This window comes from Catharus ustulatus, chromosome 20 (genome assembly GCF_009819885.2).
Source record: "Catharus ustulatus isolate bCatUst1 chromosome 20, bCatUst1.pri.v2, whole genome shotgun sequence".
NCBI classification, from domain to species: Eukaryota; Metazoa; Chordata; class Aves; order Passeriformes; family Turdidae; genus Catharus; species Catharus ustulatus.
Window position 1 is genome coordinate 8848184 of NC_046240.1, and position 27589 is coordinate 8875772.

At 39.9% G+C, this 27589-nt stretch overlaps 1 protein-coding gene across 4 annotated transcripts in view; it reads left to right on the top strand.

The window, feature by feature from the left end:
• The window catches only part of HELZ (helicase with zinc finger), an 85836-nt gene extending 58890 nt beyond the window's left edge, over nt 1-26946 (top strand). For 3 of the 4 annotated variants that reach the window (XM_033076768.2, XM_033076770.2, XM_033076772.2), the window contains 12 exons: nt 1565-1748; nt 2690-2918; nt 6019-6223; nt 10246-10297; nt 11122-11315; nt 13627-13834; nt 15040-15116; nt 15367-15946; nt 16321-16561; nt 17719-18232; nt 21046-21298; nt 24392-26946. In XM_033076768.2, the coding sequence (XP_032932659.1) occupies nt 1565-1748; nt 2690-2918; nt 6019-6223; nt 10246-10297; nt 11122-11315; nt 13627-13834; nt 15040-15116; nt 15367-15946; nt 16321-16561; nt 17719-18232; nt 21046-21298; nt 24392-24723 (3069 nt within the window). In that variant the 3' untranslated portion in view covers nt 24724-26946. The remainder of the gene's footprint in view (nt 1-1564; nt 1749-2689; nt 2919-6018; nt 6224-10245; nt 10298-11121; nt 11316-13626; nt 13835-15039; nt 15117-15366; nt 15947-16320; nt 16562-17718; nt 18233-21045; nt 21299-24391) is intronic. The other variant, XM_033076771.2, reaches the window with a different exon arrangement.
• The last annotated feature ends 643 nt before the right edge of the window (nt 26947-27589 follow it).

Here is a 27589-nt window from a genome sequence, read left to right on the forward strand (position 1 = left end):
TAGGGGAGGGAGAGAAAATCTAAGGAATAGCAGTAATTTTCATAGGCTTAGGAGGAATTTGTGGTTAGTGCTTGTTGTGAAGCACTGCAGAGCTCCTGTTTCTCCTTGTTGATCATGGTGGGGTTCATCTGCTGCACAATTTAAAACCTGTTTATTGTTGTTGTGCTGTACTTGTTAAACATCCTTTGCTGCATTAAAATACCTTCTTAAATAAGAAACTCCAGTGACTTCTGGACACCTGACTGCTTTCATTAATCTACTTGGATTGCTTTACCATTTAAAAAAAGTTGTAAAAGACCTAAAAATATCTTCAGTGGCCAAGTAACTGTCTGAAAACTGTGAGTCATTAATGGCCACAGGCAGAAATGAAGGACAATGGCTCCTTAAACACCAGCAGGAAAAACTGAAATTAGATGATGAGGGAAATTTTTTGTTTGACCCTTAATGGATATTTGCATTGGGGCATCTTGTGGTGCATTGATGCCTATATTAACAGTTATTCTGGGAAATACACTTTCCCTTGTAGGTCTTAATTTTAAGATTTCCCTGTGGGGTAATAATCCTCATATGTACCCAGAAGCTATATACTTTCAGAGAATCTTGCCAAAATACCTACAAAAGATCATTATTTTCGTGCTATGGTTTTTATAGATACCAAAAGTTTATTCTAATATCCTTTGTCAGTAGAGCTGGCTTGTAAATGCAAGAATTGATGTCATAAAAACATTCAGGACTTGCTTAAAGACAATCCCATATTTTCACTGTCCTCTGAAATTGCCAAAAATAAACTATTTGTGACTTTTTAAGGATTAACAGATTTTTTTTTCTTTAAGAGGCTGAGCTTGCATTTGTGATGCTGCAGGAATACAGCATCATGAATTACCATGCTTTAAATAGCTGGAGAAATACTTAGTGAATGTAAATTAAAAAAAAAAGGAATCACAAACCTTCTATAAAGTTACTCAGAAATGCCTTGTGCAGTGCAGTACCTCTGGTGTGTTGAAATGAGCTGCTCTGGCAGGAGGTTACTTGGGGCTGTCTCCTCACTGGAGGAGGTGTTCAGGTTTTATTACACATTGATCTTCTCAGCACATTTCATAGTGTTTCACAACTAGCTGTTGATGGATAATCTGAAACTCCCAGTGATATCCTTTGGAATGGGAGATGATTGTGCTCTGGTATATGCACTCTGTGTATAGAGTTATCAGACTCTAAGATGACACATATCAAATCCAGAATAAAAATCAAGTTTTATCTGATTAGGCAGTGTATTTACTTACAGAAATAAGTTGAAGTATGGCAGAAAGGTCCTAGTGCGCTTGATATTTTCTTGAGAACCTAAGAATGAAAATTAAGATTGTTAATGTAATTTTGAAGTTTGTAATTGTAACTGTGACTTTTGTGTGAAAACTTGCTCCCAGATAAAAAGTATTCTGTATAGTGAATACATTGTTTTAATTCAGGATACTTGAATGTCACTGTGGGATACATCAGTATCACTGCTTGTATAACACTGTTTCATGTGGGGTGTAACTTTGAAAAATCCTGCTTTTTTTTCCCGGAGGTGTTTGAAGTGGTGGAGCGTGTGGAGGAGCTGAGGAGGAAGTGGCCCGTGGCCTGGGGCAAGCTGGACGATGGCAGCATCGGGGTGGTGACCCCGTACGCTGACCAGGTGTTCCGCATCCGCGCCGAGCTGCGCAAGAAGCGCCTGTCCGACGTCAGCGTGGAGAGGGTGCTCAACGTGCAGGGTGAGCAGCAGGGCTGGCCCCCAGCTGGGCTACCCAAGGGGAAATGGGTTTGCTGCAGTAATAACTTCATAAAACTACCCTGGGATTTACTAAAATTATCCTAAAGCCGTGGCGGCAAAAGGAGAGCTGTGATACAGAAGTTGCTCCAACGTTGGCTATAAACTCGTGGATATGAGATTTATCTTTCCTAAAAATATACCTTTATGTTTTCGCAGAATTAACTTTAACTTAAAAAACAAATTGAGTGAAAATTGTGCAAATTGATAGATTTTAAACATAACTTTAACATTTTTAACCATCCAATTGGTTTTAAAGCTCCAAATACAGAAGTAAAAGAACTTTAGCCTCAAAATGTTTTACTGCTTTCTTTTCCATCTGTGGAATAAACTGCATGGAGTCTAAAAATTTAGGTGTTTCTTCCTGAAATCACATTGATAACAAGGATTTTGTGTAGGCATAGCCTGTTGCTAGGTTGCACTTCTAGTCAGTAATAAACAAAGGCAGATGATAAAGTTACTGAGTGACAGTGAGTGGTTTGCTCTGTTTTTTCATGGTGGATCTTCATGTATTTGAGAAATTTAAACATATGAATCAAGAATGTCCAGAATTTATTTTTAAGGTAGAAAAAATAAATTCAAGGTTTATTATTGATAGGCAATGCTGTAAAGATAATTAACATTTTGGTAAGTTTAGGAGTGATTGATATCAAGGTGAAAAATTTTTTAAAGAGGAAATATTCTTGTAATGAAATATGCTATTTATAGTGCATCTTCTAAAATTTTTAAATCTTATTATTCTTGCATAAAGCTCTTCATGTGAAAGGTAGCTATGAGTTCAGAACATCTAGGTGTGAAATCTGGCTGGCAAGGGCAATGATCTGGCTGTGGTGTGAGCAGAAATAGCAACACTTACCTGAGCGATTTTTTTATGTTTCATTTTAGGAAAACAGTTCAGAGTTTTGTTCCTCAGCACAGTACGAACACGGCACACATGCAAACATAAGCAAACTCCAATTAAAAGGAAAGAGCAGTTACTGGAGGATTCAACAGAAGACTTGGATTATGGTTTTCTGTCTAATTACAAACTTCTCAACACTGCCATTACAAGAGCACAATCCTTGGTAGCTGTGGTGGGAGATCCTATTGCTTTGTGTTCCATTGGAAGATGCAGGTACTTTCTCTATGTTCCTTGGTTAATCAGGGCTAAGGGCACTGGAAAATGTGTTTATTTGTGACTGGTGGATTTAGGAAAGTGATGGTTGTGATCATATATAACAAGGAAAAATGTGAGATAGCTACACCTGGCCATTGATAACCTGATTTTTCATGTATTTGTAGTTGCTCAGATTTTCACTTAACAATTGAACATGCTTCATTTTACTTTCTATTAGGGTTTTCTTGTATACCCATTACAAATCTATATATAAATAAAGGTAATGCATAATTTTAAAATTATGATGTAGCATATTTGAATATTATGGCAGTCGAAGGATGGTAGAAGACTTGAAAAACATTATTTATGTTTGATAGATCTTCATGACACTAGGAAAAAAACTTGTTAAGATTTTAGTGAATTTACATTTTTTTAGACCTAAATGAAGAAATGTGAAAATGCTGAGATATGTAAACACTTACGTTAAAGGTTCCAAGCTCTTGTTCTTCAAAGGGTTTTTTTGGATGGAAGAACTCTCAAATTTTGAGATGATCAGAGATAAACCCTGCAGCTTATTCTCGAAGAGAGGAAACAGTGCACTGACTACATTATTAAAATAAAGCTAAAAATACATGTTAGTTGTTATATCTATGTTGTGTTCTACTTTCCTGAGCAACGCTGCTTCTACTGTATTGAAAAGGGATTGGTTTTCAAAGATTAGAGTTGAAAAAACCAAATGGAACTCAAACCTTTGTTTACTGTATTTATGAAATGTAACCTGAATTTCACCACCTCCCTGCTGGGGCTGAGTCAGGAGTGTCTGTACATGAATGCAGTGATCTGCTTTAAATGGCTTCTAACATCTTACTGGTAGAAAAATAATTATTGTGGGTTTAGTTCATTTTTCCCTTTACCTGGTTGGGATTTTAGGCAGGGGCTGGTTTATGTAATGAACTGATGAGAAAGAGCCCCTGTGCCTCCCAAATATCTGAGATAGGGTGGGCAAAACTTGATAAAATAAAAATATAGACTGTCAGCATGGTAAATAAATTACAGTGCTAGCACTTAAGGATTGAGTTTGCATTTTGAAGACCAGCAGCTGTTTATAGATGTAGAGCTGTTCCAAATTATAAAACTGAAAGATAATTAAGAAACAAGGAGCGCTGAAACTTTATTAAGATACATCTTGAGCTTTCTCTTTAATACACCATTGTCTTGTTTCACTGAATAATTGAACATTCACTCTTTGAAAATAGTGCTGGAGGGGCTCAGGGAGGCTGCTGGGAAGATGGTTCTTTTTTAGTAGAACAGGAGTAGAGAAGTCTGAAAGAAGTGGCATTTTGTTAGGAAAAACAGACCTCAAAAAAGTTTAGAGTGTACTTGAATTTTATAAATATTCTAAAACCTGTCAAAATGAGTCAAGACTGTAATGATAGTTGTAGAGAGCTTTGTGAAGCATGCCCAGGGTAATCATTGCATTCCTGTGTGCTCCAACCGCACTCGACAGGGCTGTTTTGGCAAACACCCCCTTAAACTCCTGAGCACACTCAGACACACACAGCAGGGTTTTATTCTCTGTTCTTAGACCCCAGAACAAGTGTTCCATGTGTAGAGAGACTGCTTGGAGCATTCTCAGCAGAAATGCATGGGTCTCAGTGGATTTGTGGTACTTGGCAGTAGGTTTGGTGATGAATTGATTAATCAGAGGGAATTCCATCATTAAAGCAATCTGGTGATGCATTTAATTTTGGTTTTTAATTTTCATTTAAAACCTTGCAAGAGCTATTTGCCTTAGGGCAAAATGCAGAAAAAGGGCTAGCTTGCATCCTGAATTCTAAAAGAGCATTTCTTGCCTCTATAAAGTCACAACAGAAATGGGTTTTTAGGGAAAACTGTTTTGAATTCTTAAAAACATCACTAGCATTGCAGCATTTTTGCAAGACAGACATTTGTTCTTTCTCAAAAAGTCAGCTACTCAGCAAAATGTGACACTGCTGGTACAATTAATGTGCAGCAATCTCTCATTTTGCAGGATTTGGGGAAAGAACAGTGCTTGCTGATAGGCCAGACCTTATTACTGAAGGGTGAACAAGCAGGAGTTATAGTTAAGCACACCTTTACTCTTGATATTTTTGAAAGAGACAGCTCAGTCAGGTTTGGTTTTTTTTTTTTTTAAAGTGACATCTTCAGACCTTACTTAAATAACTTTTAAACTTCAGTAACTTTACCCAGAATGTTCCTTTTAGGTTAAAAAAAAAAAAATCCTAAGTGTAAAATTTTGCATAGCTTCTGCTGTGGATGTTAACAAAAAAAAAAAAAAAAAAAAAAAAGCCTTTTTAAAATAAAGTAATGGAAAGACATGTCATGAGAAAGCAGAAGACAGGAAGGAATGTTATTTTATTACATAGTTTAAATAACCCCTCCATCCTCCAAAAAGTTGGAAACAGAATTTTCATAGACAAGTCATGCATCATCTGATGGCTGTTTTCCTAACTCAAAAATACTTCTATATGTTATAGAAAAATCAGGCAAGCACTAATATTTATGGTTTTGTTTGTTTTCCACTAGAGGATCTCAAAGAATCTCTAGAAACTCCCAGAAATATTAATTTTCATGTGCCTCTGAAGTGTTTCACAAGAGTGGTTTTGAGGGGATATCTCAAAATCCTTTGTATTTGGTTTTTGTTAACTTTGGTATTTGTTACACTGAAGGATCTGCCTAAATTCAGAGAATGTTCTTGACATCTTCTGAGAACACTGTGTAATTCCTGTGACTGTTGGAGCTTTGATAAATGCCTTAAATCACATACATTCCGGAATTTTAAGCACTGAGTTGGCTGGTTGTGGTTTTCTAGGAAAAAGTTCTGAGTTGGAGCTGTCCATGGCATTAATATGAAATGACCTGAGGCACATGGACACAGCTGTGTGTCCATTTGGAATGGCTGGGGAGCTTTGCACTGTGCTGTGGGGTTCAGCTGCAGGAGCAGGTTGAGGGTGGATGGATTGGTGTGTAAAATGAGCACAGAAAATAAAAGTGTGCCACACTTACATTAAATCTGTTCCCATTTTAATAGCAGCCACTGAGCCTTCCTCACTGTTTGTAAAAATCATTTCCATAGGAAATTCTGGGAAAGGTTTATTGCCCTGTGCCACGAGAATGAAAGTCTTCATGGCATCACATTTGAGCAGATCAAAGCTCAGCTGGAAGCTCTGGAGTTGAAGAAAACCTACGTGTTGAACCCTCTGGCCCCCGAGTTCATCCCCCGAGCTCTGCGGCACCAGCACTCAGCCAACGCCACCAAACAGCAGCAGTCACCTCCCAAGGTGAGTAAAGGGTTACTGGTGATGCTTCTGTCAGAAACTGGGAGGGAATGTAGAGAAATAACATGAAAGGTTTATGGAACAAGCTGTTTGTTTTAAAATTGCATCAGTGCAGGCAGAAATAAATGCAAATTCCAGAGGGATCCTTGGCATTTTCAAGTGAAAGCTCCAGGCTTCTATTATCATCAAGTTTTTAGCAATATAGCTTGGGGTTGTCCAAGCCTGGTTTCCTTACTAAAACACATCTTGGCTCACTCACTCTGGCATGTTCATGGGCAGTTTTGCAGTGACCCTGGAGAACTTCACCCATGAAAACTCAGGGTAAACCAGATTAAACCCTATGAGCAAGAGCCAGTCCCCATCCCAAGGTGTGCTCTCCTGTATCCCAAGAAACAACAGGTTGATACAGAGACAAGGACTAAAATAAGCCAACAAAATAATAGCCAAAAAGGATTTGGTTTGGTTTAAAAATCACATTTAAAATTCAAGGACTTAAGTTATGTAAGATAATTTCTGATGTAATTAAAAATATGTTGTAAACTGGTTTATTGCATATATTGGCTCAGTGATAATGTCCTTCAGACATTGTAATCTGTCAAGACCAGATTTCATTAGCATCAAGAGGGCAGAGAGATAAAATTACCTCTGAGTGGTAATTTCATCAGCATTTTTTATAAAAGCAGGTGCACAAGTGATGAAAATACATAGCTTCCTTAGGATGATAAAGAACAACACTGAATTTTAGAGCTTTCTTGGGGGGTGATATATTAGTAATGAATTCTATTTTAATAGTTCTTTGTAGTTTATCTCAAAATCATTTGGGTTGTAATTTAATTAAATTGTTTAGAGATGGAACTGAAATGCAGGTTGTCAGCTTTGTGATGAGCTCGGTGTACAGGAAGGAAGAACTGCAGATATTTCCCATAGCTTTGCATTTTTGTTGCAGGCTGTATCACTGAAATGAAATTTTTACGACAGGTTTTTTTAATACAAAAAGGAAAGCCTTCCCTTTGGCAATCCTTCCCAAAAGGGAGCTTGTAAGTGAGAACATTTGGTTTCTTCATCAAGATGCATGCATTACTTTCTGAAACAAACACCAGATTTCTAAAGCTTCTAGTCATGTGTCAAAACACTGGGCTTACAGAAAACCAGAAATTACTAAATTGTCTTTAAAAGCCACTGATGTATTCTCATTTTTCAAGAGCTCTTCAGTCTTTTCCTTAATAATAGAACATCATTATTAATACTTTTCGTTTCCTAAATGGAAAAAAAAAATGCAGGTATAGTAAATTTAGGAAAAAAAGGGGAGTGAGTGTTAGGGAAAGTGAGAGTCTTGTATGTAGACAGCTCTGTTTATTTTGCTTTAGTTTGTTGGTAAACTAAGCCCTTGTGCTGTCAAACTGCCAGCACTCTATTTTCAGCTTAAGATCTGAAGTGTTTAAACCACCTATATCACAATTCTAAATAAAATCTTCCCTCTGAATGCCATTGACAGGTAGAGAGTGTGTGCAGTAACAGCAGAGCAGTGAGCAAGTAATCATCAAATACAATAATCTGAGCAAGTAATAATCAAATACAATAATCTGAGAATACAGCTGGGATCAGGGATACATTTTCCTTTGCTCAAGATTTAACAGCAGATTGTTGGTTTTGTTTATTTTAGACATCCTAAGCACTGTATTTAACATTAAAAATGAAGGATTAAAACCTAGTGCTGGCATCTTTTGCAGCAAAAAAATAAGAACAGTCTGCAGTACTGTATTTTTGTGGTGAGTTTATGGACATTGTGTGAGTCAGGGCTTTTGTTTCTCATGTGCTGAAAAGTGGTTTTGTACAAACAGCACTTCTTATTCAGCAGAATTGCTCCTGGATTTATGTAGGGACATTAAAAACCTCCTTGCTGTTTAGATTTGAAAGAAGGAAAGATGTTTCAGTCTTGTCTGTGTGAGAGGCCAGCATGGACATGTGAGGGCAGTGCCTTCTGTGTTGGTGTGGCTTGAGTGGGAGTGGGGAAGGAGATTGGAGGTGGATGGGGAGAGCCTTCATTGAAGGTGATGATGTGGAAAGGGAAAGTTTCCAGAACTCAGAGCTTCCCTCGGGGTAGTTCACGTACAGTAAATTAAGCTCTGAGTTTACAACTTTCCTACCTCCCACTCGCTGCCTGCCAGCTTTTGGTCTGGATTCAGGCACTTAAATCAGAGTGCATCATCATCCCAGACATTTCCTGCAGTCAGTGAGGACCACAGGTCAGAATAAATCTCTGGAGAACTCTCTCTACTCCCATTTGTTGATTAAAGGGGGATCCAAGGAGTGACGAGGCTGTTAACTGCCTGCAGTCACCCAAATCTTGGTCTGGGCTTCCTCTGAGAGCCTTTATGTAATGGGGATTTTTATATTCCAAAGGTGGAGTGAGTTTTTAGAGGAAACTGAGAGTATTTGTGCTCTGGTGTTGTCAATCATCATCAGTTCTAGGGTAGGTTTAGGTATTCTGGAGATGGGTGGGGACATGAACCTTGGTGTGAAAATCTTTGAGAAAACAATTGAGTGCAGAACAGACTGTTATAAAATCGTTAAGCCTTCAAAACTGTGAAGAGAAAAAGATAAAAGAAAGGCAGCAACTCCCTTCCCCAGCTTCCTCATGGCCCAGCTGACTTTAATTTACCAGTCTGATACAGGGACATACTGAAGCTCCCATTGAGCAGGACAACGTCTCTTACAAACTTGGGTCATTATTTTCTTACAAACTTAGGTAATGATTTGGTGTTTCAGTTTGAAGAATATGGCACCTATAAAATAAATAAATAAAATTCAGGTCTGATAGCTCAGAGCAGAGGTTTGTCAGACTTCTGCACATGCAGCTTGCCTCTGACATTGGAACAGATACAGAAATGCTGTGTGCTGGCCATGAGTGATTAAGGCTGTAGCTTCTCCACGTTTTTAGATTGAATCTTTCTCTGTTGAATAAACAGGCTTCCTTTGTTTAAGTGCTGCAATGAAAAGCAATTATTATTTTATTTTTCCATAATTCATTTTTCAAATGAGAGGAGAATTTGGAGACCAGTTCTTTAATCTGGTTTATGCATGAGTCAACATTGTCAAACAACCTGTCTTTGTACCCTGACTAATTTGCTCAGAGTGCTGGAAAACTGCCTAGACTTATCTCCTGGGCAAGAAAAGTTTTGCAGCATCAAAGCGTTTTTAGATTTATTTTAAATTTGTGAGCGTACTTAGGTCCAGATTAAGTAAAGTATTTCTGTGCTGCAAAGAACTTGAGAGCATGCTGGCAATGGAATATGTGCTCACAGTTTATGAATATTAACTAATTAGTTAATGCTGCAAACTCATGAGAAAGTAGGAGGGATAACTCAGGTCTGTTAAAATCCTTTTCTAATCTACAATTCACCAAGGAAGAGCAGTTTTCCTGGAGCACTGGGGTTCTTTACTCTGCTGTATTCACTTTGGGGAGCAGTCCCAGAGGAGCCCCAGCCCAGAAGCTGATAAATGAGATGGGGCAGGGAGACAATGTCTCATGGGGCTGGGTGAGCAACTGAGTAAAACTGGGGGCAGCTCCTTTGTCTCCAACATTCTTGAGCTGGAACCTGGAGCAGAAAATGGATCATGCTTCCACTAAAGCTGCCAGGGCAGAGGGGTACTGAGGGTTACATTGGTCCTGGGTGCTGCTCCTGAAAGATGTGGGACAGTGGGAAATAGAATGGTGGGAAAAGAAACTCAGAATATCTGCTGTAACTCACTTTGCATCTCAAAACAGGCCATGGGAGAGAGAGTTTTCCCAGAGGGAGTTGTAATGAGCCACTGGTTAATTGAATTAGTGGTGTTTTATGTCCAGCTTTGTGAATTCATAGTCAGGTAGTGGAACTGGATGGTTGAATGTGTAAGAATAAACTGTTGGGCTGACTCCTTTCAAACTCTGTTTTATGTTTAATTTTCATGTTCACATGAAATAAAAACCTTTGGTTTGTGTAAGAATGCAAAGATCACTATTCCTGGTTTTTTTTCCTTTAAAGGGCAAGGTCCATCATCATAACCAGAATGACCATTTCCCACCTGATGGAATTGGTGAGTGCCTCTGCAGTTCCTGGGGGAATCCCTGAGCCCAGTGAAGCTGGCAGTAGTTTGACATACATTGAGTATCTGGTCTCTCCTCTGTTTGAAAGCCATTTACTTGTTGTTTGCATGTGGGAATCAGATCAGAGACTGTTAAGTGGACATTTGGTATTTTGAGGCTCTCCCTTTATAGGTGTTGTGTGCAGTTATTTTGAAGCCTTAACACAAACACAGTTGTTGGCCCTTGAAAAATATCTGTGTTTGAAATTCATCTTGTACAGCCCTGTACCAGGGTATTTGTACTAAAAGAGTTTGGACATTATTTTTCATGCACTCTTTTTTGGGTTCTTTGAAGTGAAATTGTGCTGTCATACATCCAGATATTACTGATCATACCTTTGCAAGGTAGCATGCAACAGCTGAATAATTTTGTTATTAATTTGGAAAAGCATTAGTTTAGAGCTTGTCTTCCCTGCTAAAGAAAGGAGAGTTATTTTAGTTTTTGATGCAGTGCTTAACAGCTGCACTGACTGTCAGCATATTTAATTGATTTGGGACATTCTTTCATTAATGCACTTACCAGCTACCTGTTTCTCTGTATCTCAACTTGTATTTTCTGCCTCTTCAATTTTTTGAAATGGAATACAGGATTTGATTAATGCTTTCTCTAGGTGTATCAGACCTGTGCTGTTAGAGAGTTGCACACATACTTTATAAAAATTGATGATGTTAGGATGAATAAACAAAGAAATGGTCTTCATGTTCTTTTTGTGTATGTATCTTCTTTTTTTTTTTTGGTATGTATATACATCTTTTATTTTTATCTTTATTTTCAGTTCAGCCCAATCCTTCTGTTCTAATTGGAAATCCTATCCGAGCATATACTCCTCCCCCTCCTCCTCTGGGACCTCACCCCAATCTGGGGAAATCTCCAAGTCCTGTTCAAAGGATAGATCCACACACTGGGACAAGTATTCTATATGTACCTGCTGTCTATGGAGGAAATATGGTCATGTCTGTGCCTTTGCCTGTAAGAATTCATTTTCTGTTTCTCCCCCCTCCCCACCTCAGTTATTGTGTGCACATAAATGTATGGCAAAATCAGATAGGGAATTTCTTGCAGGTTTTTTTTTTCATCTCTCCAGCTCTGTGGGCTTTGCTGGCTTTAGGAGTGGCAGGGCAGAGAACCTGAAAGCTTTTCTCCCCCAAATAACTCCCAGCAGGCTGAAAGCAATTTCATGTTCGTGTAGTTTGGTGTGTTTTAGGCACACCAGTGGAATCTGTCTCATCTGACTTGAGACACCTGCCTCTGAATTATTTGCCTGGTTCAGTTCTTAATCATTGGAGAGACCTCAGTGATTCACACCAAGTTTGTTTCTCTTTATTGGCATCACACAGCCTAAATTACAAGTTTTGGATGTCTGCAGTGCAAGGTGTCTGAAGTGAAGTGATAAGAAAAATAAGCATAATGGGATGTTTTTCCCTTCCAGAACCTCATAGTGAACCAGTTTCCTCTCCAATCCCTTCCCTTAATGACATTTGGGAACAGAATGAAGATCTCTAACCAGGTCTTTTAGGCTATATTTATGCATGGAATTTTGGATTACAAATAAAAACTGTCCCACCAAAATTTACATACATTAAAGAAGCAGTCTCTGCTTTTTTTTTACCCTTCACAGTCAACATATTCCAGGAGGAAAATGCAAGGAAAGAACAAAGGCTGCAGAAGCTTGTGGAGTAACATGTCTGTGTTGTACACAATTCCTGAAGACAGTGGCAAGCCATAGAACCCACAGATGTGTTTAATTCCATTCATAATGCTAAATGTTGGAATATAGCTAATTTGGGTTTTTTCAGTAATTATGAGTCCTCTGTTGTAATTTGGGTTATGGATGCTGAATAGGGGACTTGCTGTAGTTTCAGTTTTGTGTCTTAGATCAGCTTGCAGCTGTAAATCAGTTTTCTTTGCTAGGCCAAGGAATTTTCCTTTTTCCAACTTACTAGAAATCTGCATTTGATGGATAAATTTAAATGCAAGGAGAAGGCCAGCAGCTGTATCTTTGTCATGCTTGCTCACATTACATTAATATCAAACCAAGGTAATTTAAAAAGCTCTGTCTTATTGTTCCAAGGTTAATATATTTTTTATGTGTTTCCAATCAAAAGAAATGTACTAAAAACAAGTATTTTGAACTCACCTTCCCTGAGGATGGATTTTTAAATAATTAAGTGGGAAGACTGAGGTACTAATGAGACTGCTACTTTAGAAAAGAAGCTTGGAGATCATTTGGGGTTGTACAGATGCAATAGTAGCCTAAAGCTGAAGTTCAAAGTGCACATTTCAAGGGCAAATAGTAATTTAAAAAAAGAATTGGATGAAAGTTGTTATGCTTGAAACAAGCAGGGACTGAAGTAAAATGTGTTTATGTTCTTGGAAGATAAAATGGTGTCTTTGTTTAATGCAGTTTCCATACCCAAAGTAAAAGCTAGAGGAGATTGTCTGCTGCCACCACTAAAGGATGCTTTGGCAGCCTGAGTGTTGGGAAGACTTTCCCTGCACTCTCTTCTTGTTCATATATTTCCCTTCTTTTAATAAATTTTCTGCAGGATGAGTTTGAATTCATTTAATGCAAAGCTGTCTTCCTTAGCATTCCTTCTTGGAAGGAAACTGAAGCCATTGTAAAAAATCCTGAATTTTACATGCTTCCAGGAGGTGGATTTTCCTTTGACTCTGCAATACAGGTGTCATGTAGCACAGACACTTTGCAGTGACATTTCCTGTCACTGCTCACCTGTGGGCACTTCTGGGTTCCACCAGTAGTCATGGGAACTTCACTGGGTGTCCTGTGGGTGCAGAGGTGGGCACAGCCCCTCCTGCTGTGGCCCAGAATCCCAGCACTGGGTGCTGCAAGGTCTGGTCTTCATCTTTGAGGCTTCTCTCTCTGTCCCACCCCCAGCCACAGCCTCATAGCAGGAGAAAGGGCTTTGAATTTGCTTGAACTTCACCAATTTCTATTTGATTAAAAAACTACAGTTTGTCCATCAGTCTTTTCTCTCTAAACTTTGAAACCACTGAAACAAGAATGGGTTTTGATAGAAAATTTTTGCCTAGGGTTCTTCTGGAAAATCTGTGCCCCTTGTTTTGCCTGCCCTTAGAGCTCTCCCTTCCCAGCACCAGCTGTGGCTGTGTGTGTGTCAGGTCAGCTGGTGCATGACAAACTCTGGTCACTGACCTAATACCAGCATGCTCCTTATCACTGCCTTTAATTGAATGTACCTTAACAGATCCCACCTCTCTCTTTTTATTTTAATTTTGATTTTAATTTTTGTTTACCATGTAGGTACCGTGGACGGGGTATCAGGGTAGGTTTGCAGTCGACCCTCGACTCATTACTCACCAAGCAGCCATGGCATATAACATGAACCTGTTACAGGCACATGGGCGAGGCTCCCCGATCCCCTACGGCCTGGGCCACCACTCCCCTGTTAGCCTGGGACAGCAGCAGCTCCCCCACCAGGACAAGGAGCAGCACGAGCAAACTCGCAATGGTCAGTGCTGGGAACGGCTCTGCAAACTGCTCTGCACTGGGGGGAGTTGGTGCTTGGAACAGGGGCTGGGGAAAAGGACTTTCCTTCCTCCTTTCCTCCTTTCCTCCTTTCCTCCTTTCCTCCTTTCCTCCTTTCCTCCTTTCCTCCTTTCCTCCTTTCCTCCTTTCCTCCTTTCCTCCTTTCCTCCTTTCCTCCTTTCCTCCTTTCCTCCTTTCCTCCTTTCCTCCTTTCCTCCTTTCCTCCTTTCCTCCTCCTTCCTCCTTTCCTCCTCCTTCCTCCTTTCCTCCTCCTTCCTCCTTTCCTCCTCCTTCCTCCTTTCCTCCTCCTTCCTCCTTTCCTCCTCCTTCCTCCTTTCCTCCTCCTTCCTCCTTTCCTCCTCCTTCCTCCTTTCCTCCTCCTTCCTCCTTTCCTCCTCCTTCCTCCTTTCCTTTTTCCCTCCTTTCCCCTTTCCTTGCCTGGAATTTCCTTTCCTTTCCTTGCCTGGAATTTCCTTTCTTTTCCTGAAAATTCCTTTCCTTTCCTGGAATTTCCAGGAATCCCTTTCCCTTTCCCGGAATTTCCTTTCCTGGAATTTCCTTTCCTTTCCTGGAATTTCCTTTCCTTTTATTTCCTGGAATTTCCTGGAATTTCCTTTCCTTTCCTGGAATTTCCTTTAATTTTATTGCCTGGAATTTCCTTTCCTTGCCTGGAATTTCCTTGCCTGGAATTTCCTTTCCTTTCCTGGAATTTCCTTTAATTTTATTGCCTGGAATTTCCTTTCCTTGCCTGGAATTTCCTTTCCTGGAATTTCCTGGAATTTCCTTTCCTTTCCTGGAATTTCCTTTCCTTTTCCTTCCTGGAATTTCCTTTCCTTTCCCTATCGAGGGATCCACAGACTGGGGAATAACCTGGGGTTTGCCATTACCAGTACAATAACTGGGATATTGTGGGATTCAGAAGGGATGGGAGTTGGGGAGGGCTGTTGAGGGTGGAATTGTTCCATTTCCTTCTGCTGTACTGCTGATGTTGTTTGCAATTAGGACTTAGTGGTGATTAATGAACAAAATGTGGAGATTAAAGGGAAAGTGTTATTTAGGTAGATAATACTAAATGTCTGTGGTGCTATAAATGCTGTGCTAATAAGTCAATTTGCCTGTGTCTGGGGAAAAAAATCCCCAAATAGTAATTTTTCTATTGAAACAAAATCATTTTGTAAATGTTTTTAGGTAAAAGTGAAAACACTGCTGGACCTGAAATCAATAAAATTCGAACACCTGAGAAGAAACCTCTGGAATCCAAGCAGGTGGGTTTCTCTTGTCTGGGATTCTGCTTTGGTTGGTTTATTTTTTTTGGGATTTGGGTATTTTCATTTGTTTATCATTTGATACTCTTTCTTAATGAATTGAATCATTATGTCTATTATTTTATTTGTTTGTTATTTGGTACTCTTAATGAATTTAATCATTATGTTTATTAATTCATTCAGTACAACCGAAATTTTATTTCAGTTTTTAAAATACAAATTCTCAGAACATTTTCCTCTCCTTTTGTAGGTTGATTTAGAAGCAAACCCTCAGCAGAGAAGCCCAGAGTCCCGTTCCAGTGTTGGTTACCCCAATGCAAAATTCCATCGCAAAGACAGCCCCAACCCCAGGCAGCTGAACCTGCACCTGACCCCGCCCCACTCCCAGTTTGCAGTTCCCAACCGCCACTTCCAGCACCTGTCCCAGATCCCCAGGCAGCCCTACCCTCTGCAGCAGCAGCAGCAGCAGCAGCAAAACCTCTTAAGTCAACAGCAAAATCACTTGTCTGAGCAGCCCAGCCCCATGGCACCCCAGCAGAGCCAGGTAGTTCAGCAGCATAATCACTTGAATCAGCAGCCTCCGCCACCTTCGCAACTTTCCCCTGCTTTCCAGGCAGGCCCCAGCCAGTCCTTTTTTAATAATCCCATTCCCCACCGACCACATTCTCCTGCTGTAGATGCTGTGATTTCAGAACAACACCCCCCACCTCTGTTACAAGAAGTCAATAATCCTTTGAGGCCTATTGCACAGCACAACCCAGTTCTGCCAACCCACTTGAACAACTTCATTGAAGAGAATCCATCAGGAATGCCCTTAGGGGACACTTTAGGTAGGTGACTTTTCTTTATTTAAATTCAGAGTGTGCAATTATAACTACATTGAAGTGAAAATGAAGGAGGTATTTACCTTTTTCAGGCATATTGCTCTGAATTGGGTTATTGTTGGGTTAGTTTCCATAAGTAATGTCATTGAGCATAATTTACTGCTTGAGGCATGTTTGAATATTCAGCACTTTATTAGAAGATTCATGTTTATATGATTTTCCATATGATTTAAATAACCAGGTTATGCACTGCAATGCAGTTAGTGTATAATAGACCCTGGAATAAACTGTATAAAAATAATCTTTTTTTTTTTTTTCTGACATAAAGATCTTTAAAAGGGGCATTAGATAAAATTTTTTTTTTAAAACTATTTTTATAGATCGTATGCATGGAAATGTAGCTTTGGAAACAATAAGGCAGCAACAACAAGCCAGGTTACAGCAATGGAATGAACATAATGCCTATCTCAGTCAAGGCACTATTCCATATCAACACCATCACCATCCTCATCTACCACATCTTCCTCAGCAACCAATTGGATTACATCAACAGCAGCAAGTTAGGGCAAACTGGAAACTTGCCAGTAATACAGAAGATGAAACAGAGGCAACATATTCAAGGTATTTGTTTACTGAGTCATCAGAGCTTGTGTAAAATTGAGCAGTGGGCACCTATCTGTAACACTGTGATTAAGTGCAAGGCACTTAAAGGTATTGCTTTTTGCTGCTGTTATTATGAAGGTTAAAATAGTTGGCAGGCTGACTTACAACTATGCTTTTATTATGTGTTATGCTTTATTCTGTTAGTATATTGGGTAGTAAAGCTGTAGTGGAAAAATATTTTTATGGAGCTTTTCAGGGCTGTATTTATGGAATAAGGAATGGATAGAGAGTAACAACCTTGTGTTTTTATGAAAAACGTGTCTGAGTGTAGTTAAGGCCTATTTAAGTTGTAAATTCTTCAATTTGAAGTAGCAGTTGGAGATTTGTGTGCTTGAATAGAAACAAAACAGCCCCTCCCTAAACACTGCTCCCAGCTGAAACCTAAACTTTTCTTCCTTTTCAAAAAGCCTTTGCTTTTAAAAGCAGATTGAAAGAAAAAAAGCTTGTACTTGAGATGGAGCTTTAGGGGGCAAGAAAGGAAGCTGTTGAACATCAACAGAAAAATGGTTCCAGTGGTCATCAACTTTAATCATGTATATTGTAAAGGCTGGATTTTTAAATTGCCTCTGTTTACTGTCATCTCCCACTATGCTTTCTTTTCCATCTGGTTTGTTATAGACATGGTAAAGCATCTAAATGCCCTCCTAGCTGACTCTTTGAAGTGCTGAATTGAATTGACCTTTTGAAAAAGTTTAGAAGTATATTGTGCAAGTGAGGGCAGTCCCTGATTGTTCCGGCTTTAGCCTTGAAAGGGGTTAAAATTTTCTTTAAGTATGTGAACTTTTTACTTTGTGTAGTAAAGCAGGAAATCCTTACCTTTAGTTGTCTCTTAAGAGATAACAAAAAATTGATTCTTCTGACTGGAAAGGAAATCTCAAGAGTTATTAAAACTTTGAGATGATTCAGGTGGGTATTTCATCCAGTTAATCCTGTTGTGCCTAATTTCTGATTGCTCAGTCACATCCTTTGAAGTTAGGGTCAGTAAGTGCAAAGATGAGAATATTTAAATTCAGTGTTTTGTTCTCTGAGTTTTCTGCACCTCAAAAAGAGCGAGATTTCAGCAAAACTTTTTTTTTTCTTTCTCTTTCCTTGCTGCACTGATTGTGTCGATGCAGGTTCCAGGACTTGCTGCGGGAGCTGTCGCACCGCGATCCGAGCGAGAGCCGGGACGTGGCCGAGATGCCACCCCCCCAGTCCAGACTGTTGCAATACAGACAAGTCCAGCCCCGGAGCCCACCAGCACTCCCTTCTCCTTCCTGCAACTCCAACCACAGCGCCCACTTCCCCAACTTCACTGAGAACAGCAGAGACATTGAACTGCCCACTAACCCAGCATTTCAGCAGCATTTACCCCAAATGTACAACCCCCCTTTCTCAATGCCATCCGAACACATAACCCCGTCTCCCTTGAAATACCTGCAACCTGATGGGTCCTGGACTTACGCTAACCTACAGCAGAATCACCTCCTGGGGCAGGGCTTTCACTATGGAATACCTCCACTGCCCCACAGGTCGCAGCAAAGCCCTTTTATACAAATCCAGAATCATCAGCACGCAGTCGGTCAGGAGCCATTTCATCCACTCGCGTCTCGAGCAGTTTCTGCTTCTTCGCTCCACAGCTTAGAAGAGGTGGGTGTTCTGTCTGCTCTGCACTTGTCCTGTCGTTTTAATATCCAATTATGTTGTGAAGTGGTCATGAATGCAAAACACCTCGTGCATTAAAAGCTCACAGTGGGAATTTCTGTGAGGTGGAATCGTTCTCTGCGTCTCTGCTGTTCACCGGGAGCAGACCCGTGGTTCCTGTCGCTGCAGGTGTAACGTTTTCTCTGCTAAATGGGAAGCCTTGGCTTTTGGAATGCTACTCTGAGTTTTGGTGCAGTCATTGCTCTGTGTCTGCATGTCATTTATCTGCAGTGAAAATCAGCCACAGCCCAGGTGGAAGCTCTGGACAGTCAGCTGGAATGAGCCAGCCAGTTGACTCAGCGTTGAGCTGTGAGTGTGCTTGAGTTGCTTCTCATAGGAGACCAGAGCTGTACACTTGTTCCAACACAGTCCAAAACCCGATTTCATAATCCCACCCTGCCTGCATTCATTTGATACAAAGCCATTCTGTGTATTTTGGGGGCTGTGTGTTGGAAATCAGAGACATGCAGCTATGCTCCCTGAGGCTGACTCCAGCACACACCCTCACCCTCACTCTGTCCCTCTCCATCCTCTCTTGTCCTTGGGCTCTCAGGGGGTGAGCTGTGAGGTGCAGACTGTGCCAGCACACACAGCCAGGACAGGCCATGTTTTGAACAGGAGGTTTTAATCCCTGTTGGAATCTGAGGTGCTAAGAAGTGTGTGATGTGCAAACATGGGATATCCTGAAGCCAGGTTGCATTCCAGGAATGTGAGAATTAATATTCTGACTTCATGTAATCCAGTATTTGTACTTAAGTGGCTTTTTCTGTGATGCATTTCTGGTAAGGTTTTTACAGAAGCTGGGGAGGGAGCCTTGCTCATTGCTGTCTCACACAATATGTATTTAATTTGTCTTTCAACTTCTGAAAACAGAAAATACTTAGTTTATGAGCCTGGGAAAAAATAACTAAAATGGAATTTCAGTGTATTTTACAAATTTCTGTCTTACACAGATCCAGAGAGGTTAATGGAGTCCTCAGGCCCATCCAGAGCTGTAGTGAGGTTTGGGTTTATAGACATTTTGAAATTTGATGTCTCAGTCCATTAAGTCATACCACCCTGTATAAAATCTAATACTTTGTGACAACAGTTAATGCTGTCAGTACAGCAGGACATAGGAACAATGGCTTTTCAGCAGTAATAAACCAATAAATATTCCTATAAAGCTTGTGACAGCTCCTGCTATCTGAAGACAAATAGAGTGAGCCTTTATGTAATTAGTGCAAATTTGGTTTAGTTCTTATTTCTTCTTCCTTTCAAAATATGTGACAGAAATGCCAAATGCATTAAAGACAGAGACTTGCTTATAAACTTTCCAAAACTGCTGCTCCAGCTGGTAGGTAGGACTGAATGCACAAAGAAATCAAAATGGAGTTTTAGATGTGTTTTTAACAGACATCCCTCAGACAAGGCACTTGTCAGGGCAGATTTCTTGACTTTTGGTATCCTTATTAAACTGTTTGCTCAATCACTATTTATAAAGCTGTTAATTGACTTGATACTTGAAAGCTTTTGCATGTGTTTAGTCAAACCAGATCTGAACTGCACATCAAAGGGAATACTGGAGTTATTCTGTCTGGTTCTGTACTTGCAAGTGTCCAGAACTTTGATAAATTCCTGATTGCTTACCAAAATAACCCTTTTAAACTCAATGAAAGTATATTTTCTGGGTTGATTTGGGCAGTAATTTATGAATTTTGTCAGTTTGTTTTTGTTGTTGTTGAAGAATTTCCTTAGGGGAGTGGCTTGTCAGGTGTCCAAGTGTTGATCCCTTGATTGTGGCACTGAAATAAGATATAACAGTTTCCTTTTGTGCACTTTTCCCCCGTATTTTTTGTAGATGATATAAATACAATAGTTGGACCATGCAAGCAAGATATTTGATGTTTGTTTAACTAATTTCTTGTGACATTTCATTAGGATGGGGATTTTTTTCCCTTTACCAAGTCAAGATTTACCTGTATGACTTTCCTGCTATTGGTGCTTGTTAGTCAGTGCAAATGGGAGTAAATACTGAATTTATTATTAAAAATAAACTGTAATACAACAGGCTTGCTTTGAATCTTGAGAAAGCTTAGAGGGCCTTTAAATCTGAACTCTTGAAGCCCACAGGTTAATTGATGGGGCTCCTGCTGTTTTCATCTACATGATCTACAGGGTTTATGGAAGTAAATAATTTCTGTGGTTTCAGATAAAATTCTCTGCATTATTTCTACCGAGGGCACTCGCTTCTCCAGAGCATTTGTTTTGTATGTACAAAATCCAGTATACAAATGTATCCTGCTTACCCAGATCCTGGTGTACAAGTCATTAATTTATCCTTTGGAAAAGGAAAAATAATTTTATTCCTTACTGCATTGTAAGAACAATTTTTTTCTTGCTCTTGTGTGTTTCTGTGCTTCCTTTGCTTCGTCTGTAAATGCTGGGTTTCTTCCTCCTCACTGTGTGATCCAACACCCACATAGGAGTGTGGAGTGTGAGATGTAAAGGTTGATAAGAATTAAGAAATCTCAGTTGATGTTCCTTGTACTTCCTTTAAAATTCTCTAGTTTGTGTGATCAAAATACTTTATCAGTGACTGCAGTATACAACGTATAACTTGAAATGTATTAGGTTTTTTTGTAAACGTGAAGAACTAGGGGGTATTTTTGGTAAGACATTTCAGGGAAAATACTGAATGGAGAAATGGTATTTGATACATGCAGTTGAATCAAAAGAGCAAAAGGCTATTTTATGATTTAAGTTTTTTTTGTTCACAGTATGAACCAAGAGGACCAGGCAGGCCGTTGTACCAAAGAAGAATTTCCTCTAGTTCAGTCCAGGCTTGTTCTGAAGAATTAAGCACTCCTCAAGACAGTCTTGGTCAGTGTAAAGAGCTTCAGGACCACAGTAACCAGTCATCATTCAACTACTCCTCCCCTGAGCTGTGGGTGAACTCCTCCTCCTCTGCCCCATACCCAAACATTCCATGCAATGGAGCCAGCAGAGCTGTTCCACCCCGGGAGCTGCTAGGTGGGTACAGCTGCAGCTGCTGCTTTCCCTAAACCATTTTAAGCCAAGATTTTGGAAGTATTTGTTGTTTCAGTTGTTACAGGCTTGCTTGGAATAATCCCATTTCTTGTTAACATCCTGCTCTTCAGCTACAAAAGCAATGCTGCTTCTTAGTCCTTTCCAAAGCTCCACTAAACCCAGGAAGTCTCTTACTGTGGCTTCAAGTGCAGCTGAATTTGTGCTGGAGGGAGCCAAGGTGACTGGTGGGATTTATTTGCAAGATAGATTATTTGTTTTCAGAATCAGTGATATTTTGTGTTGGTATTACAGTCTGAGGGAGCAACACATAAACTGAATTAGTGCTCTCAGCGTTTCTCTAGTAAATTCTGGTACTTCATCAAAGGAGTGACGAGTTTAAATTCTCTCTCACCGTGGAAGAATCTCAGTGGAATGTGGCTTCCCTGGTGGTAGCAGCAGTGCTGATTGATTGAGCAGACAGAAACTAAATTAACTTTTCAGAGATGAAAAAAAGCTGCAAGGAGAGAGCTGGAGCAGTGCAACTATTCTGTTTTCTGTATTTCTTGTGTTTATGAAAAACAAAATTACCAGGATAGTGCAGTTTCTTCCTGTGATTTTGCTTTGAGAATCTCCAGTGGTAATTTAAAACAAAATTAATAAAAAATGCAAACAGTATTCCAGTGTGGATATTAAAACCACTTAATAATGTGAAAAAATATTTATAAGCTGGTTTTATTGGCCTTAAAAGATTTAATTGCTTTCCACCAAACTTTATAAATGTAAAACATCTTGTAATTTCATAGTAATTCTGAAGTAGGGACATGCAGTGTAGAATGAATGAGAAAAGCTCTTTATATCAGCCAGCAACAGCACTCAAGAATTAAATTCCTAATGTGCCTTTTAATTTCCAAAATGTGAAAATGTTATTTTGCAAACCCATGTTTATGGCAGCATCTTTCATGCTAAGTTCAAAGCTTCAAGCTCAGGGCACCTCCTTCAATCTATTTCTATTTTTACTGAAAATCAAGGAGCTGAATGCACAGTATTATGTAGCATTCATCACTGAATTGCTCACACTGAGCTGCTCTCCAAACTCTCTGGTTATCTAAGAGGAGGAATTGTCTCAGGAACTCTGGCACATTTATGTTGGGATCAGCCAGTCCCACATTTCTTTGGTTTAATGAAAAGCTTGAGAACCTGTTTGTGAGAAAAGTCCTCAGAGGATGGATGTGTATATAAAAAATACCATATACACACATTTACTGTCAAATACTAAATTCTAAGTGAAAATACAAAATTCTCACGGTAACTGCATTTGCAATGAAATGTTTTTTATTGTAGTTAAGCATGGTTTCTGTTTTGTCAATAAATGTGTAAGAAACAGAGCCCTGTACCTAATGGTTCATGCAAACACATCTCCATTTTATGGCTGCTGTGGCTTTCCACATTTACAGCTCACTGCCTGTGATCATATTTACAGCCCAAATGTGTTTTATAGAGCTAAGGGTTAATGGCCAGTAACTGCACTGTTCTCGTTACTGTTGGTTTTTATCCATAAAATAAAACCCCATGAGAATGTGATGCTGTGAAAATCCTGAGCCTGCCTTTGCTGCTTGAGAGGGAGTGACCCTGACTCCAGAGTGTTCAAGGGCTGATCCCTCCTGCTCATCAGGAGTGGCTGTGGCACCAGTGTTGGGCTGGATCAGGAGGGATTTGGGAGCACAGGGAGAATTGATCATGGTTGTTCCATGCAGGCACTTCCCAGAATTGCAATTTGAGGGTTTGATAAGCATTGCTTTTTCTGTTGATGGAAAGAAAGTGATTTAAGTTCTTATTCAAGAAGTGTGTTTCAGATTTTTCCTTCTGTTAGGCACCTCTACCACACACAGCTTTCACCTCTGGCCCTGCTTGTCATTACTTGTCTTCCCTTGAGTGCTGTGGTTATTTTGGGAGGTTTTTTGCTCGTGTTCTGGGTTGGTTGTTTTTTGTTGAATCATAGCAACCCTAGCAAAATTGCTTGGCTTGTGTTCTTTCCATATCCATTCTTCTATGGATTGGTTTTGGGGTGTTTTTTTTTTTGGAGTGCTCTATAAAAAGCAGATGCCTGTGTGTGACCCTTCCAGTGAGAAACTTTAACTTTATGTTTTTCTGCTTTTGCACTCATTTGGTGGTACATTTTTGTACATGCACTTTCAAAATAACATTATATGATCAAAGACTGAAATAATTACAGACTATATCTGTTGCCCAGTTCCTGGAGTATTGCAGATAGAGCATGGAGCTGTGTTTCAGTGTAGTGTCTCTCTAGCTGTGCAAGACAGCAGAATTCTCCAGACAAAAGTAAGGGACCTCATTAGGATTCAGGAAATTCATTTGAAAGCAGTTTTATACCTATGGTTTTAAAGCACCATTTTTTCTGATAGTTACAGGAGTTGTTAAATGTGGAGCAAGAACATATCAATTAGCAGGAATGCATTCAGCCTGAAATACCAATAATTAGTTGGTTGGCATTCAGGACTCTGAATTGCTGTTGGAGAATGAATTATATATGGTGCTGTAAATTTTAATTTTAGCCTATTAAGCTGTAAAGCAAGAAGAATGAAATACCCTTTATGCTGTCTCAGTGGATAAAGTGCTTAAATTAGAGCAGATCCCATTCGGAAGCAGCTTCCCTCCAGTGCACCCGGAGAATCCGCTGTGCGGAATTGCAGGTTTGGGGTTTCAGCTGCAGGGTACAAACACACAGAGCATGTGGTTGGTAATGTCAGTCTTGTGCTGCTCCTGCAGATCCAGGAGCTGGGAATGAAGTTACATCACTTCAAGGCTGGATGGGCTTGGAGCTAGCTGGTCTGGTGGAAGGTGTCTCTGCCCGTGGCAGGGGATGGAGCAGGATGAGCTTTAAGATCCCTTCCAACCCAACCCATCCTGGGATTGTGTCATTCTGTGAACTCGGTTTTCAGAGTGACTAAACACAGCAGATGGGTGCTGTGGGAGGAGGTTACCAGAGGGGTGGTGGCAGCTCTGGCTTTGGGCTTGCTGCAGGTGGCTTGGCTGAGTCAGAGCCCTTCATTTGCTCCAACTCTTTCTCCTTCGCAGCTCCACCGAAGGCTGCCAAGCCCCCGGAGGAACACCTGAAGGCTGAGAACATCCAGCTCTCCAACTCCTTCAACTACAATGTGCTCCAGCATCTGGGCCAGTTCCCTCCTCTGATGCCCAACAAGCAGCTGGTGGAGTCCAACAGCAGCAGTCCCCAGCCCGCGGGCGGCACCAAACCCGTCATGTCCTACGCCAGCGCTCTGCGGGCTCCCCCCAAACCCAAACCTCCTCCTGAGCAGACAAAAAAGAACAGCGACCCCCTGTCCTTGTTTCAGGAACTTAGCCTAGGTAGTTCATCAGGTAGCAATGGCTTTTACTCCTATTTTAAATAATCAGATTATTTTTTTTAGAGAGAATTTAATTTTTATTTGTGTCGGTAGATCTAAGATAGTTGGGGCTTCACCTGTAGTTGCAAATATTCCCTTTGTTTATATTGGTAAATATATCCTCACTTAATTGCTTTGCTGCTAGACTTGCAACTAATTTTTTTTTTTTTAATTATATTCCATTGTTTTGCATTTTTTGATGTGGGTCGGGTTTTTGGAAGCTTTTCTGTAGGAAGACACACACGTGTTATTTTTAATTTGTGTAATGTTAATGATATGTTGCATTAAACTAGCAGCTGAGAGATTACCTGTACAACTTGAAAAAAAAAGGAAAAAAAAAAAAGGAAAAAAGAAAAAAAAAGGAAAAAAAAAGTTTGTCTAAATTGTATTTAAGAAGATTGTAAGTAGCATTTACATTTATTCAATAACATTAGCATACTATGCTGGGTTTCTGTACCAGAAATGGCCAGTTAATGTAAAAATGTATGTTATTTCTGCTTAAATTCATTTAATTTTTTTTTTTTTTTAAATAAAGGTGCAGCATCTTCTAAATAATTTCAGTTTTATCAGCTTTTTGTGAAGGGATGCTGCATTCTCAGACTTTTATAGTTTTAGATTCTGTATGATGTGGTATTGTATTTTCCATCCACTGTAGGGTAAAGTAAAGGCATATCTTTGCAGACACCTATGCCATTGTTTGGAAACATTCAGATAAAAGTATTGGTATACTTTAAAAAATAATAAAAAAATCGAAAAAAGAAAGAAAAAAATTAACAAAAAACCCAAAAAAAACTCTACATTTTATTTTTGGACAAGCTAATAATATAAGCTTGTTTGAAAAGTTAATTTGATAGGTTTTTTAAATGAATCATGAAGCTGAAAATAAATTTTTAGGTATGTTGGTGCTTAGTAGATTTAATAACTATTTTAAAAAAATGCGTGAATTTAGTAAAATACTTTTTTGTTTGTTTGTTTAATTTTTTTTTTTCCACTATGCATGTGTAAATGTTTGTAATCTGGCTTTTTCCTCCCTCTTCTCCAGTGGTATAAAGAATTGTGCCGCTTTAATTTTTTTTTTTTTTCCGGTAAAACTTTGGTACATTATTTGATGTTTACATTAAAATGTGACATTATACAAGGAAATTCAGATATTTTGCTAACTGTTTTGTTTGAGGAACATCATTAAAGAAGAGATTTAATGTTTGTCAAAGCTGTATCCAAATTAATCTAAATCTTCTGGGGATCAGAGTGTTTACCAGGTTATTTGTCTCCATGAACCTGGCCCTTAAGGAATCCAGTCTGAAAAATTAATTATGGGATATTAAAAAAAAAAAATTAAAGAAACAAACGTGAATGAAAATTCAGAAGATAAAAACTTTGTGGATAAAGATTTCTGGTTTTGCACACTGTCCCTGCTCTGTGGCTGGGGAGCTCAGAGGGGGGTTGTAGAGTTTCTCCTTTATTTCTCCTTAATCTTCTTTTTACACTTGAAATAACTTTTTAAATCTGGGAACTGGTTTACAGGGATGAGCTGGGTGTAGTTCAGAATTCCTCCACTTATTACCTGTGAAAATGGAAATTTTAGAGCTGTGAGGGGGCAATTTCAGATTTTTACAGCTGTCCATGTACTCTGTTCAATCAGATTTTTGCTCTAATTACAATCAATCAGGTTTTTTTTTTTTTTTTTTTTAAGACAAGGGTCATTGTGTAACGGGGTTGATTTTAACTCAGTACACTGCAGAGATTTGCATATGAATTTTTTATTATAAATCTTTACTGGGCTATGATTCAGAAACTTATCTGAATACCTTCTTCCTTCTTCTTGCTGTAAAGCAAAGCTCATGTAACTCCTTAATTTATTTCCTAATGTTATACCAAACAAACAATGCTGGGGAGGGGACAGCCCCTGCCAAGCACTGCTCAGCACTTCAGCACATGGAACCCAAAAACGAGGGGAGGCCAAATTCTGCAACCTTGACTCAAGCAGAGCTGCTGTTCAGTGGTTTTTTGCAGGAATGGGTCCATGGGAAATTCACTGGCAGAGCTGAGGGAGGATCCAGTGGAGGGAGGAGCAGGACTGGCAGAGCAGGGATGGGATCTTCACGTCCCCGAGGCAGCATTTTGTAATTTCAGGGGTTTCAAAGTCACTCAGTTCTATGGAGCAGCCTTTTGATTCTGTTCACCATTTAATATTGAATATTAAACTAATAAACATCACTTGTTAATTTACTGCTATCTGTCGATCAGTTAAGGGGAAGAGGGTTGCACTCCACTTGGCTATCCTAGGTCAGGAGCAGCTGGAGGTGAAGCTGCTCTGCCATCAGCTCAGCCTGGGGCTGGGTTGAGGTGCCACTCTCACTCCTGATGCTGCAGGACCTGGCCCTGCTGTCCTGGCCTTATCTGGGTAAGGCTGGGGGACGTGGCTGTGCTTGTCCCCAGCCTGGATCCCTCCTGGCCCTGTCCTGAGGGACCAGCAGGCTCAGGCAGAGCTTTTGTGGCAGGTTCCTGTCTCTCTTTGTTAGTGCTGCAGCTGCTGGGGGCTCTCCGCGGTGTACTGGTGTCCTGGAGCACCCTGCAGGGCAGTGATTGTCCCTGTGAGTGTCCCTGGGAGTGTCCCCAGGGTGTCTCAGGTGTCTCAGCAGTGCCAGCTTCCTCAGAGTGGCTGTAGGGACAATTCCCCTTCCTCCTCCTCTGTGCTCACATGGCAGCTTTCAGTGTTTCCACCAATTCATAAATTGCTGTTTTTGCATAAAGCAAAGGCCTCTGCATCCATATTTTCTCCTGGAGGTTGTCATCTTAATCCAATTTGTCCTGGATTTTTAATTGTATGGGCTGTGGTGTTGCTGGCCCTTTGCAGGATGAGTCCTGCCAC